Raw genomic sequence first — 12,465 nt, forward strand, 5'->3', positions numbered from 1 at the left:
TTTTAAAAACAAGGAGTGGGGTGATTTTATGGATATTTTATGGATGATCACACGAAGTCGGGCAGAGTTGGCATCAATTTTGTTCATCAAAGCTGCTTGTAGAAAGTGGCAGAGTTTGAACTGGGCTTCTAGGGTGAGCCAACTATGGAAAAAAGAAAAAAAGGTCTCAATTATAATGTGAATTATGTTCCTGTAGCCAACACAACTCTCCTTCTTCCTTACTAATGAACCTAAATTTTGTGAAGGCAGCAATAAATCCAGATTCTAAAAGCCAATTTTCCCAGTTTCCCTGATATAGTAAGAAGTTCCTGGACAGCAACTGTTTAAAGAGATGAGGGATATCTTAGCTAGCACACCCTTTTGTCCTTTGTCCTTCTTATCTTGCTTAGAATATAGATATGAGGCTTCAGGAAGTAAGGCCATTCTGCACCTTAATCAAAGCCACACATTAAGGGTGGAAAGGCAGTGATGACATGGTGAAGCTGCTGTACCAATTACAGACTGCCTACTTCACAAGAAAACATGTAGGTAAGAAAAATAGGCCCCTCGTTGGTTAAGCCACTGTAGTCAGATTTCTGTTACCTGCAATCAAATGCAAGACCTAAGGAATGCAGCTGCTTCAGAGTTAAAGGAGAAAGAAAGGCGAAGGGGTGGGTGGGAAAAGTCATTCTATGCCCAACAACAGTTTTTACTAGACATCCTCCTAAGTAAGGGACTTTTGAGGAGCACAACACATGGCATAGGTCCTATCTGTGATTTTGATGTTGTTGCTCAATATATGGGTATATTATTTATTATATCTGTATTTGTTTCTACATTACCCAGCCCACTATAGTAGTTAGGGTGGGGCTGGGACAAAAATGAATCCTAGAGCTAAACAAGGAAAGGAAAAGGCTTAGTCCTTCAGTGAGGCCTCTGCCATTCACAATCTGTGTTATCACTAAGAAAGCTGATCTGGGGGTAGACTCCTACTGGATGCCCCAAAAGAGAAATCTGGCCTCACTTCCAAAGAAGGCCATATAGTGCCCAGGAAGACCAAGTTGAATGGGCAAGAGGGAAAAGACGTTGTCCTGCAAAAGGCACTGATTCTTTTTTTTTAAGGTACTGATTCTTAATGAGGGAACGAAGTGGGGACCTAGTTAGGGTGGAAATGTCAGCAGTGGAGTCTGCGATGTTTCTGTTGCCGGAGGGACACAGAAATGTAAGCTTCATAGCCAAAGAGGCCAACAGCCCTGTGTCCCCACACTCTAGCAGGGGTGGCAGAAGAAGGGCTGCTCCTTACATATCAGGAAGATGACCGAGACAGACAGGGTTTGGAAAAATATCACACAAGGTGAGCTGAGGTACTGGATTTTGGTGAGTGGACATACATGTAGATGACAAAGAAAAAGCTACCAAGACCTTTTCCTATCAACTTTGCATGATTTGACTCCTAGCTACATCTCCATCCCTGTCTGTCACCACTGCCAATCTCGCTCTCTGAGTTACAGCCATACTGGCCACTTTTCAGTTCCTCTGATAGGCCATAATTCCTCCCACCACGAGACTTTCTCACATGCTCTTTTTTATGACCGGAACTCTTTCTTCCATGATATCTATGGGGGTTGGGGGGCCCACAGCCACACCCCATAGGTACCCTTCCCAGTTAGTTAATGCCTATTCATCTTTCAAGTCTCACCTCATCACTTCCTAAGGGAATCCTTCCTAAATCATGGGTTCCCACAGAACCCTATTCCTTTCCTTCACAACACTTACTTCAGTGCCAAATAAATAAATTATTAAATAAATAAATTATTTAACAACTATTTTCCCCACTAGACTGAAAGCTCCGAAACAGTAGATCTGTGTCTGTTTTGCTTATCCCTGGTACTCCAGCATTGTGGCTGGCATATAGGAAGTGTTTAATAAAGACTTAATAAAGGAATTTAAAAAAACAGACAATCATTGCTAAAGTGAAGATGATAAACCTCACTCTTTCATAGAATTTTATAAAGCCTAAATATGTGAGTGCTTTGTAAAGCATAAAGTAGCATTTAAAAATTATTATTATTGCCCTGGCCGGTTTGGCTCAGCAGTTAAATCGTCGGCTCAAGGATCGAAGGGTTACAGGTTTGATTCCAGTCAAGGGTATGTACCTGAGTTGCAGGTTCGATCCCTGGCCCTGGCCCTGGCCCTGGTCAGGGTCATACAGGAGGCAACCAATTGATGTGTCTCTCTCACACTGATGTTTTTCTCTCTCTGTCTCTCTCCCTCCCTCCCTCTCTAACTCTCTCTAAAAAAATCAGTGGAAAGATATCCTCAGGTGAGGATTAACAAAAAAATAAAAAATACAATAAAAATTATTATTATCAAGAAAGAAGCTTTAGATTATGATTCTAAATAAATTATTTGAAGAAAAGGAACCAAAAATTTTTTTGTTTTCTAAAGGCTCACCTGAAACTTTCTCCTCAAGGCCTGGGTCATTACTGGAGTCAATCCAGTTCCTGTTTCCATATTTTCTTTATTGGTAAGAGGGGTCCCACCTGGGCTCCTGCAAAGGTAATAAAAATATTATAAACTGTTTTATGCCAATTATCAAGTAGATTTAGAGAGCATAAAAATAAGAGAGTGTATTACCTTTCTACATCGACTTTTCTAAGTAGTTTCCGCAGATCTATCTGACTTTTACCAGGAGTACTAATAAAATAAAGACAACAAAGTTAGAGCTTGCTAGATTTTATCATTTTTCCCAAAGCAAAGCAGTCATTTTCACAGGCAACATCCTAAAAAGTAGTTCTGTTTGGTACATTAAAAAATAGCACTAGATGCTGATAGGAGAATATAGTGTTATAATAATTCTTCAAATTATTAATACTTCTTGACTTAGTAACTACATATATAAAAATCCATCTTAGGGGAAAACTCAGCTATTCACACAGATGATAGACAAGGATGTTCATTGAAGAGTTATAGAAATAAAAAATCATAAACAACCTAAATGTCTCAAAACAGGATTTTATCTGTGAAATTTATATATAATAAACTGTTTATATTAACAAGTCAAAATGATACTTTAAATTAATTTTTAATAAGATGGGGGAAGCTCATGACACACTGAATGGGAAAAGTCATAACTGTATCTACAATGATTATGCAGAGGTATATATACATACATACATCATATTTTCTTGATTCTAAGACATACTAGTTTTCATATTTTATTATTTCTGAAATCGGGCTGCTTTAAAATTTATTTTATTGAGATATATAAGTTACTAAAATTCTGGATAGTATATATTTTTTTAATCCTCACCAGAGGATATTTTTCTGTTTATCATCAGAGAGAGTAGGAGGGAGGGAGAGAGAAGGGGGGAGAGAGACATCAATTGGTTGCCTCCTGCATGACCAGACCAGGGCCGGGGAAGAACCATAACCAAGGTATGTGCCTTTGACCGGAATTGAACTCATGACTCATTGGTCCATGGGCCGACACTCTAACTGCTGACCCAAACCAGCCAGGGTGATAGTATTTCTTTTTCCCAAAAAAATCTGTTATTAAATCAATGGTGTAATCTTATAATAAACAATAGATTATATGCATAGAAAAAGATTAGAATGATAAATAATAGTATGCTAACAGTGGCAATCTTCAATGATACATTAATTTGGATGATTTTCGTTTTCTTCTTTAAACTTTTTTGTAAATACCATTTTTTCTACAATGCACATATATGATTTTTAAGGTTAATAAAAAAGCAAAAAAAAAAAAACATTTTAAGTAGTGGCAGAGCATAACACAGTGTAATTCCTTACATTAAGACATTTGTAACTCGAGTTGATAACACTTTGGAGTTGGGCTTCAGGGTAACACGCTGCAAGTCAGAGACCGTAACTAGCGGGTTCCGTGCCTTTGGTGATAGAACAAGCTTTAATTGCAAAATGAGACATTATTAAAAAACACATTAAAATATAAAAAATATAAACACGCTTAAATAATGAATATTTGAGTGCCGAGTATGTGTAAGACATACCCATTACTCCACTCAATTTTTACCTAAAGCTTCAAAGTATGTCTCAACCTATTCAGACTAATGGTACATAAAAGTGCCTAATTAAATAACTTTGGGATCTACATATTTTGTTGTGGAGATCCACAACTACTTAAATAAGACATCAAATACTTACCTTGGAATAGCTTCTACACTCTATACATAAGATTTATATTTTGTTTCCATAAAGGGACAACCAGGAGAACTATGCGAATGAATGGTCAATGATATCTTACCTTTTTCCTTTCATCAAAACTCTGTGTTTTCTTTAATTTCACAGTCATTAGATCTTTAACTGTTATCTGCATGGGTCCATCCTTTTTTAATGGTCCAGCCTTCAAATACATGGAGAGAGTGTAATTCAATTTGGAACCATGATACCTAGTCAAACGCAAATCCAAATATAGCTTTTTTTTTTAATCCTCACCTGAGGATATTTTTCTATTTACTTTCAGATAGAGTGGGAGGGGGAGAGAGAGAGAGAAATATTAATGTGAGAGGGACACATCAAGTGGTTGCCTCCCGCATGATCCCAACCAGGGCTGAGGACAAACTGCAACTAAGGTACGTGCCCTTAACCGGAATCGAACCCGTGATTCATTGGTCTGTGGGCTGACGACATTGTAACAGCTGAGGCAAACCGGCCAGGGCCCAAATATAGTTTTTAAAGACTTGGAGTTAAAACTTAACTTTTATTTACCCTAGGAACCTATCAAATTCTTTTCACTAAACCAAGAATGATCCTGTTTTCTGTACCCAAAGATACTAAAGCTTTTGAAAGTATTCGTCAAAAGGTCCAGCTTTGCCCTGGCCAGTTTGGCTCAGCGGTTGGAGTGTCGGCCTGCAGACCAGAGAGCCCCGGATTTGGCTGCCGCTAGGAGAACGTACCAAAAAAAAAAAAAAAGGTACAGCTTTGATAGTAAGAGATGGGCTAGTTCTCTGAACCTATGCATGTTCCTCAGGAGTCATTATAATAAGACAGGAATTGAAGTAGTTCTTCAAATCAAAGTGAAGTTTACCTGAACTATGAAAAAAGATGATCCAGCTTTGGCCGGTATAGCTCAACAGTTAGAGCATTGGCCCTTAGACCAAAGGATCTCGGGTTTGACTCCAGGTCAAGGGCATCTACCTGGATTGCAGGTTTGACCCCCAGCCTCGGTTGGGGTCCTGTGGGAGACAACCAATCAATGTGTCTCTTTCACATTGATGTTTCTCTCTCTCTCTCTCTCTCTCTCTCTCTCTCTCTCTCTCTCTCTCCCTCCCTTCCTCCCTCCCTCCCTTCCACTCTATCTAAAAATCAATGGAAAAATGATCAGATGATCCAGTTCCCATAGAGCAAAAATGTAGTCAGAGAGGTACACATTAGGGCATATATAGCAGTAGGCTCTGGATTTAACTCAGCCATTATAAATCAAATGTATCTATAGTAAAAATTCAGCAGATTTTAAAACAGGGTCATGCCTATCTTAGTGATACACAAATATTCCAGTCCCCTTGGTAGATAAGTAAATCTAATGGAGATTGATTCCCCAGCCTAATGGCCTTATACTTTAGGATCCGCCAACTCTTTTTATTCTGAGTTCACTCACTAAGCCATCTTTTGTTCTTAATTTGGTTTCCCAGGGAGGTTTTCCTTTTAGTAAATAGATATGCTGACATTTTTCAGGAGAAACTAAATAGTTTAGTTGGGGAAAGAAAAGAAAAAAAAAAAGATATGCTGAGAAGCCAATAGAAATCTTCCACTTTACTAAATTTCATTCATTTATCCTTTTAAAAAAATCACTTTCATGCCCTGGCTGGTTTGGCTCAGCGGTTAGAGCGTCGACCCTTGGACAGAAGGGTCTCGGGTTCCATTTCCTATCAAGTGCCCGCACCTGGGTTGCAGGTTTGATTCCTGGCCTGGTCGGGGACATGCAGGAGGCAACCAATCGATGTCTCTCTCACATCGATGTTTATCTGTCTCTCTTCCTTCTTCCCTTCTACTCTACCTTAAAAAAAAAAAAAAAAATCAATGAAAAAAATATCCTCAGGTGAAAATTAAAAAAATTATAATAAAAATAGTCCTGGCTGGTTTAGCTCAGTGGTTAGAGCATCAGCCCCTGGACTGAAGGGTTGCAGATTCAATTTCTGGTCAAGTGCATGTACCTGGGTTGAAGGTTTGATCCCTGGCCCTGGTTGGAGTCATGTGGGAGGCAGCCAGTTGATGTTTCTGTCTCTCACTCACTCATCCACCTTCCCTCCCTCCCTTCCATTTTATCTAAAAAAAAAAAAAAAAAAAAAAATCAATGGAAAAATATCCTAGGGTGAGTATTAACAACAAAAATAATAATAAAAATTACTTTCCTTTCTGTATCCAGCTTTTGTAAGTTCCCAGTTTTTATTTTTTTATTTATTTATTTTTATCCTCACCGAGGACATTTTTTCCGTTTTTTGCACAGATAGAGTGGGAGGGAGAGAGAGAGAGAGAGAAACATCGATGTGAAAGGGACACATCGAGTGGCTGCCACCCGCACGACCAACCAGGACCGGGGACAAACTGCAACCGAGGTACATGCCCTTAGCGGGAACCGAACCCGGGTCTCTCCGGACCGCAGGCCGATGCTCTAACGGCTGAGCCAAACCGGCCAGGGCAGTTCCCAGTTTTTATAAAAACAATAATTGACATAATTAAGATATGGAATCAGAACAAGATATACTGTCAACGTCCTTAGCCCAGCCTTAAAGTGCCACCTGTCTTTACTCCTCCATTACATACTTACCTAAATACACCTTTTTACTAGATTGTTTCTTACCTGAAGTGCTTTAGTGAGATTGGATTTTCTGAGCAGCAAAGGTGCTGTGGGTGGTGGAGGGGGAGGGGGAGGTGGAAGTGGAGGAGGGGGAGGAGGGGGTGGAGGAGGAAGCTGGACCGCTGGCTGTGGCAGAATGGCAGGAAGTATAGCTTGGGATTCTCCAGGGGTGGTCAGAGCACAGGCAGCCACATTTGTAAGTTTACCACTCGTGTAACCACAGCTTGGACAGGAAGAATTTTCTGAGATGCTCTGAAAAAAAGACATTACATTTGGCAAAGGAATAACAGATTAATTTGGTTCTTGTAGCCGAGAATCATTAAAATAATAGCTAGTATTTTGAATACTTTCTCAGTATACCACACGCTTAATAATATTTTCTCATTTATCACAAGTTCATTCATACAATTGTTTTATGTATGCTATATGCCAGGTACTGTGAGTCAATGTGAGCCCTGTCTGCCACCTAATGGAGCTGACAATCTGGTAAGGAACACAGACATTAAACACACACAAATATACTCCAAACAAAACAAAATAATAATTCAATAAAAATCATTAAGTATGTTGAGAGCATGAAGAGTGAGAAGCCTGGGAGTAACATTTAGCCATAATCTCAAGGATGAATTGAGATTTACTATGTGAAGGGAGATAAGGACTAGGGGAAAAGAATTCCTAGCAGAGGGCAAAATACCTAGCAGCTAGGCCTGACCAGTGTAACTCACTGGATTGAGCACTATCCCATGGACTGAGAGGTCCTGGTTCAATTCCTGGTCAGTGCACATGCCTGGGTTGCAGGCTCAATCCCTAGTAAGGGACATGTAGTACAGGCAGTCGATCAATGTTTCTCACATTGATGTTTCTATCTCTCTCTCCCTTCCTCCCTCTCTAAAAAATCAATAAAAACATATTAATAAAAAATACCTAGCAACCAGGAATATAGTATATTCTAGGAATTGATAAAAAGGCTAAGGGGCCCTGGTCGGTTTGGCTCAGCAGTTAGAGCGTCGGCCTGAGGTTCAGAGAGACCAGGGTTCGGTTCCCGCTAAGGGCACGTACCTCGGTTGCAGTTTGTCCCTGGCCCTGGTTGGGTTGTGAGGGTGGCAACCACTCGATGTGTCCCTTTCACGTTGATATCTCTCTCTCTCCCTCCCACTCTATCTGAGCAAAATATCAAAAAATGTCCTCGGGTGAGGATAAAAAAAAAAAAAAAAAAGAAAGAAAAGAAAAAGAAAAAGGCTAAGGGGCTGTAACATGACTACATGGACTGAATTGCATATCCCACCTCCCATCACCAACAATCATATGTTGAAGTTTTAACCTCCAATACTTCAGAATGTATTTGGAGATAGGGTCTTTAAAGAGGTGGTTAAGTTAAAATAAGGTTGTCTGGGTGGGTTCTCATCCAGTCTGACTGCTGTCCTTATATAAAAGGAAGTTTGCATATACAGGAGACACAAGGGATGGGCGTGCATAGTGAAAAGTCCATGTATGAACACAGTGAGAAAGTAAGCCAAGGTGAGACGCCTCAGAGAAAACCCAAGCCAACCTTTATCTCAGACTTCTAGCCTTCAGAATTGTGAGAAAATAAATTTCTGCTGTATAAACCATTCAGTCTGTGCTATTTTGTTACAGCAGCCCTAGCAAATAAATACAATGACCCTATGAAGTAAGTTGTACTGGTTTCCTGTGGCTGCTATAATAAATTACCACAAACGTGGTGACTCAAAATAATCAAAATTCATTTTCTCACAGAGCTGGAGCCTAGAAGTCTAAAATCAAGATGTCAGCAGGGCTGCCCTCCTTCCCAAGGCTCTAGGGAAGAATCTGTTCATTGCCTGGTCCAGCTTCTGGTAGCTGTCAAGATTCCTTGGTTGAGGCTGCATCACTCCAGTCTCTGCCTCTCTGGTCCCACTGCTTCTCCTTTTCCGTGTGTTCTGCTCTGTGTATCTCTTTAATAAGGACATTTGCCATGGGATTTAGAGTCTACCCAGATAACACAGAATGGTCTCCTTATCTCAAAATCCTTAATTTTATCTGCAAAGACCCTTTTTCCCAAATAAGGTAATATTTATAGGTTCCACGGATTAGGGGTTAAATATATCTCTTGGGGGGCCATCATCCCGCCCACTAAAGATGGCATCATCCCCACTTTATAGATGATGAAACTAAGGCCTAGAGTGAGGTGATGTGTCTTCCCCACTCTGGCTAGTTCATCTTGAGGTACAAATTCTGGGAGCAGATATAACCTCAAAAGCCTCTCTCCACACCAATGAGTGCAATGTTTAGTCTTTGAGTTTTGGACATTGAGAATAAAGGTCTTTCTCAGAAGTTTAGAGAAGGTAGATATTTACAGTTTGTTTTTCTACCTGTATCAGTCAAGAAAATGAAAACACCCTGAGTATTTCAAAGATGGGGAATGTAATGTGGGCAGTTGGTTCCACTTTTGATGGAAGAGTTGAGAAGCACAAAGGGGACAGTGAGGAAGCCCAGAAGTTAGCAACAGCAGAAAGCTATGAATACCCTGAGAATGGAGGGACAAAGGAAAGAGCAGTAGAACCAGATCTCTGGAGCTAGATTAACCCAGAGAATCAAGAAATGTGGTAGACTTACCTTGTGGGAGCTGGAATTTGAGAGAGAGACAATTACAACTGTTGCTGGAGAGATTACCCAACACAGAGAATGAAAGGGAAAAACACCCTGTCTTCTCCCTCCCTCTAGTCTCTCATCAGTAGTAAATCAGTGTCTCCATTAGCCCAGCACAACCAGAAACCAGGTGACATGGAGCTTGAGAAGTATTGCCTGCAGGGGTTAGCATCTCTGCAATTTAGAGCAGAGCCCGTTAAGTATTTTTTTGTTGTTATTAATCCTCACCGGAGGATGTTTTTCCATTGTTTAAATAGAGTAGAAGGGAGCGGAGAGGAGAGGAAGGAACGGAGGGAGGGGGAGAAAGGGAGAGACAGGGAGAGAGGGAGAGGGAGAGGCAGAGGGAGGGGGGGGGAGAGAGAGAGAGAGAGAGAGAGAGAAAGAGAGAGAGAGAGAGAGAGAGAAACATCCATGTGAAAGAGACACATCAATTGGCTGTCTCCCACACAACCCACACAACCCCAATCAGGGCTGGGGATTGAACCTGCAACCAGGAATCAAACCTGAGACCCTTCGGTCAGCTGGTCGAAGCTCTAACCACTGAACCAAACCGGTCAGGGCAGAGCCTCTAAGGACTAGCACTCGCCTGTATTCATTCCTTTTCTGGTAAAAGCACAGTGGGATTCCTATGGGAGATGAGACAACCCCTTCCCTCCTGACCTAATTCCAGATTTGTCTTTTATTTGATAATACTAACCTTCAGTGCTTCCTGGAGCTTGCACAATTCATTTTCCAAAATGCAAAACCGTTGTTTTAGACTATGAAGTTCTCGGTGGCAGAAACGGGAAGGAAAGATGGTGTCTTTCAATACCTCTAAACTCTAAAATTCAAAAATACACAAGCCTGACTCTGATGAGCAATAAGATAAGAACAAGAAAAGAGAACAAGAAAGTGGTTTGATAAATGTTTTATAAAAACAAAGGCAGACATGACCCCATAATTTCATCTCATCTGAGCTTAGCTTGAGTGCTGTGCTGACCTGAGCACACACACAGAGCAAGTATGTAAAAAAAACTGCATTACTGAAAACTGGTATGTTGGACCCATACCTGGGCTATGCAGTTCTGGCACCAGTTGTATATTGACCATCCTCTATTTGTCCAAAGTTTTACTGCATCTTTGATACTGGGAAATTTGAAATTCCAGGATGACCTTAGCCAGCTTTTGCTAAGGAGTGTATTTGTTGGAGGAATAACCACTCTGTAGGAAAAACAAAACCAAATAAAGCAAAAGCTCCTGAGTTGGAATAATAGCCTCTAATTAAACAACAAGCTAGTTTTAGAGCATAAGTCAGGAACAGAGACTAACTAAAGTCAGATTCTTCAGTAAATTCTAGAATTCACTTAAGCAACAAATATTTGTTGAGTAAATAAACAGGGACAAATAAGACAAAACAGTAAATAAATAGGCATCAGGGATTCAGTAATGAACAAAACAGGCAAAAACCCTCCCCTCATGGAGTTTACAGTCTCATGGAAAAAAAGTAAAAATAAGTAAATAAATAACATATATGAGTTGTTAGTGAATAAATGCTAAGGAGAAAAAGATAAAGCAAAAGAGAGGGAATGTAAAATGTTGGGTGGAGGTGAAATTTTAGATAGGGTAGCCAGGAAAAATCTTACTGAGAAGGGGACTTTTGAGGGGGGAAAAAAAAACCTAAAGGAAATACAGAAGCTAGAAATCAAATATTTGGGACAAGATCATTCAGGCAGGGGCAATAGTAAGTGCAAAGGCTCTGAGATGGAAGCTTATTGAGATGTCTGAGGAATAGTAAGGAGGCCAGGATGACTTGGGTGCAGAAGTGGAAGGGAGGAGGATTAAGAAATAATGTCAGAGTCCGATCATAAAGGCCTTGGGGGTCATACTATGGACTTTTTAATTTTTACTCTGAGAGAGGAAGACATTGAAGAGCTTCAAGTAGAAAAGCAATATGACATGACTTTAACAGGCTCACTGCAGAGGGGGCAAGGGCAGAAGCAGAAATACCAGTTAGGAGCTTTCTCAATATTTGAGAGAGATGGAAAAGAGGATGAGGGCCTGTTTATTTTTAATTTCTTTCTATAAAGAGAGCTGTAACAACAAAATGTATAAAGTAGGTTATTGTGACACTTAATACCCTTGGGTTCCTAGAACTTAGACACATATCAGCCCTGAGTTCCAGAGAATAAATGACCAAACTTCACCAAAACTAAGATTTAAATTCTAATCTTATACCTCTCTTTCATCACTTGGTTACCATATTTATGCAATTAAATTGACCAGGAAAAGAGAAAATAGTTACTGAGTACCTCTACCACAATTCCTTGTGATTATTACTTCATTTGAACTCTTAGGCTATGGCCAGTTAAAATTCAATTTCTGATAAATAATGAATAAGTTTTAGTATATTATAAATGTTGTATGGGACACCACCAAAAAAAGTCATTGTTTATCTGAAATTCAAATTTAACTGCGTATTTTGTATTTTCATTTGCTAAATCTAGTAACTCTATCCTAAACTGATGGAATTTTAAAATATTTTTCGATGTTCCACATTATGCCTTACCTTTCTGCTGAGGGTGGCAGAGGGGGAGGTGTAATTAGCTTGGATTGAAAGTGAGAGGCTCCTTTTTTTTTAAATCTTTTTGCTTTTGCTCTTTGCTTTCTTCTTTGCTGTCTGAACTTCAGCATGATTTCTGTAGAGAAAAAAATATTTTTCAATTTTTTTCTTGAAGCATACTATGTGTGTGTGTGTGTGTGTGTGTGTGTACACACACACATATATAATTCACAATCTTAAGTGTATTGTTCAATGACTTATCACAAAGTAAACGTAAACACATCCTGTAACTGTTACAGGGCAATGGCAAGCTAGGAAAATTCTGGGACAGGTGGAATAGGGAAACTGAGGCAGGAAAATTAAACAAAGCCAAAAGGCCACTTGTAACAAGATCTTATCTTGAGAACAAAGAGTTAAAACCTCTCCTCACAAAAGAATGCAGGAAAGGAGGGGCAAGGGAAGG

At 39.8% G+C, this 12,465-nt stretch overlaps 1 protein-coding gene across 1 annotated transcript; it reads right to left on the reverse strand.

The window, feature by feature from the left end:
* Positions 1-12,138, reverse strand: PRR11 (proline rich 11). Its single transcript, XM_036269099.1, has 9 exons — positions 12,009-12,138; positions 10,513-10,663; positions 10,161-10,283; positions 6,821-7,069; positions 4,265-4,363; positions 3,793-3,905; positions 2,617-2,676; positions 2,434-2,530; positions 1-142 (listed from the first exon to the last, which is right to left on the reverse strand). Exons 1-9 carry the CDS (start codon positions 12,131-12,133, stop codon positions 74-76), a joined length of 1,086 nt encoding a protein of 361 aa, XP_036124992.1. The 5' UTR covers positions 12,134-12,138; the 3' UTR covers positions 1-73.
* Positions 12,139-12,465: the final 327 nt, after the last annotated feature.

This window comes from Molossus molossus, unplaced genomic scaffold (genome assembly GCF_014108415.1).
Source record: "Molossus molossus isolate mMolMol1 unplaced genomic scaffold, mMolMol1.p scaffold_m16_p_19, whole genome shotgun sequence".
NCBI classification, from domain to species: Eukaryota; Metazoa; Chordata; class Mammalia; order Chiroptera; family Molossidae; genus Molossus; species Molossus molossus.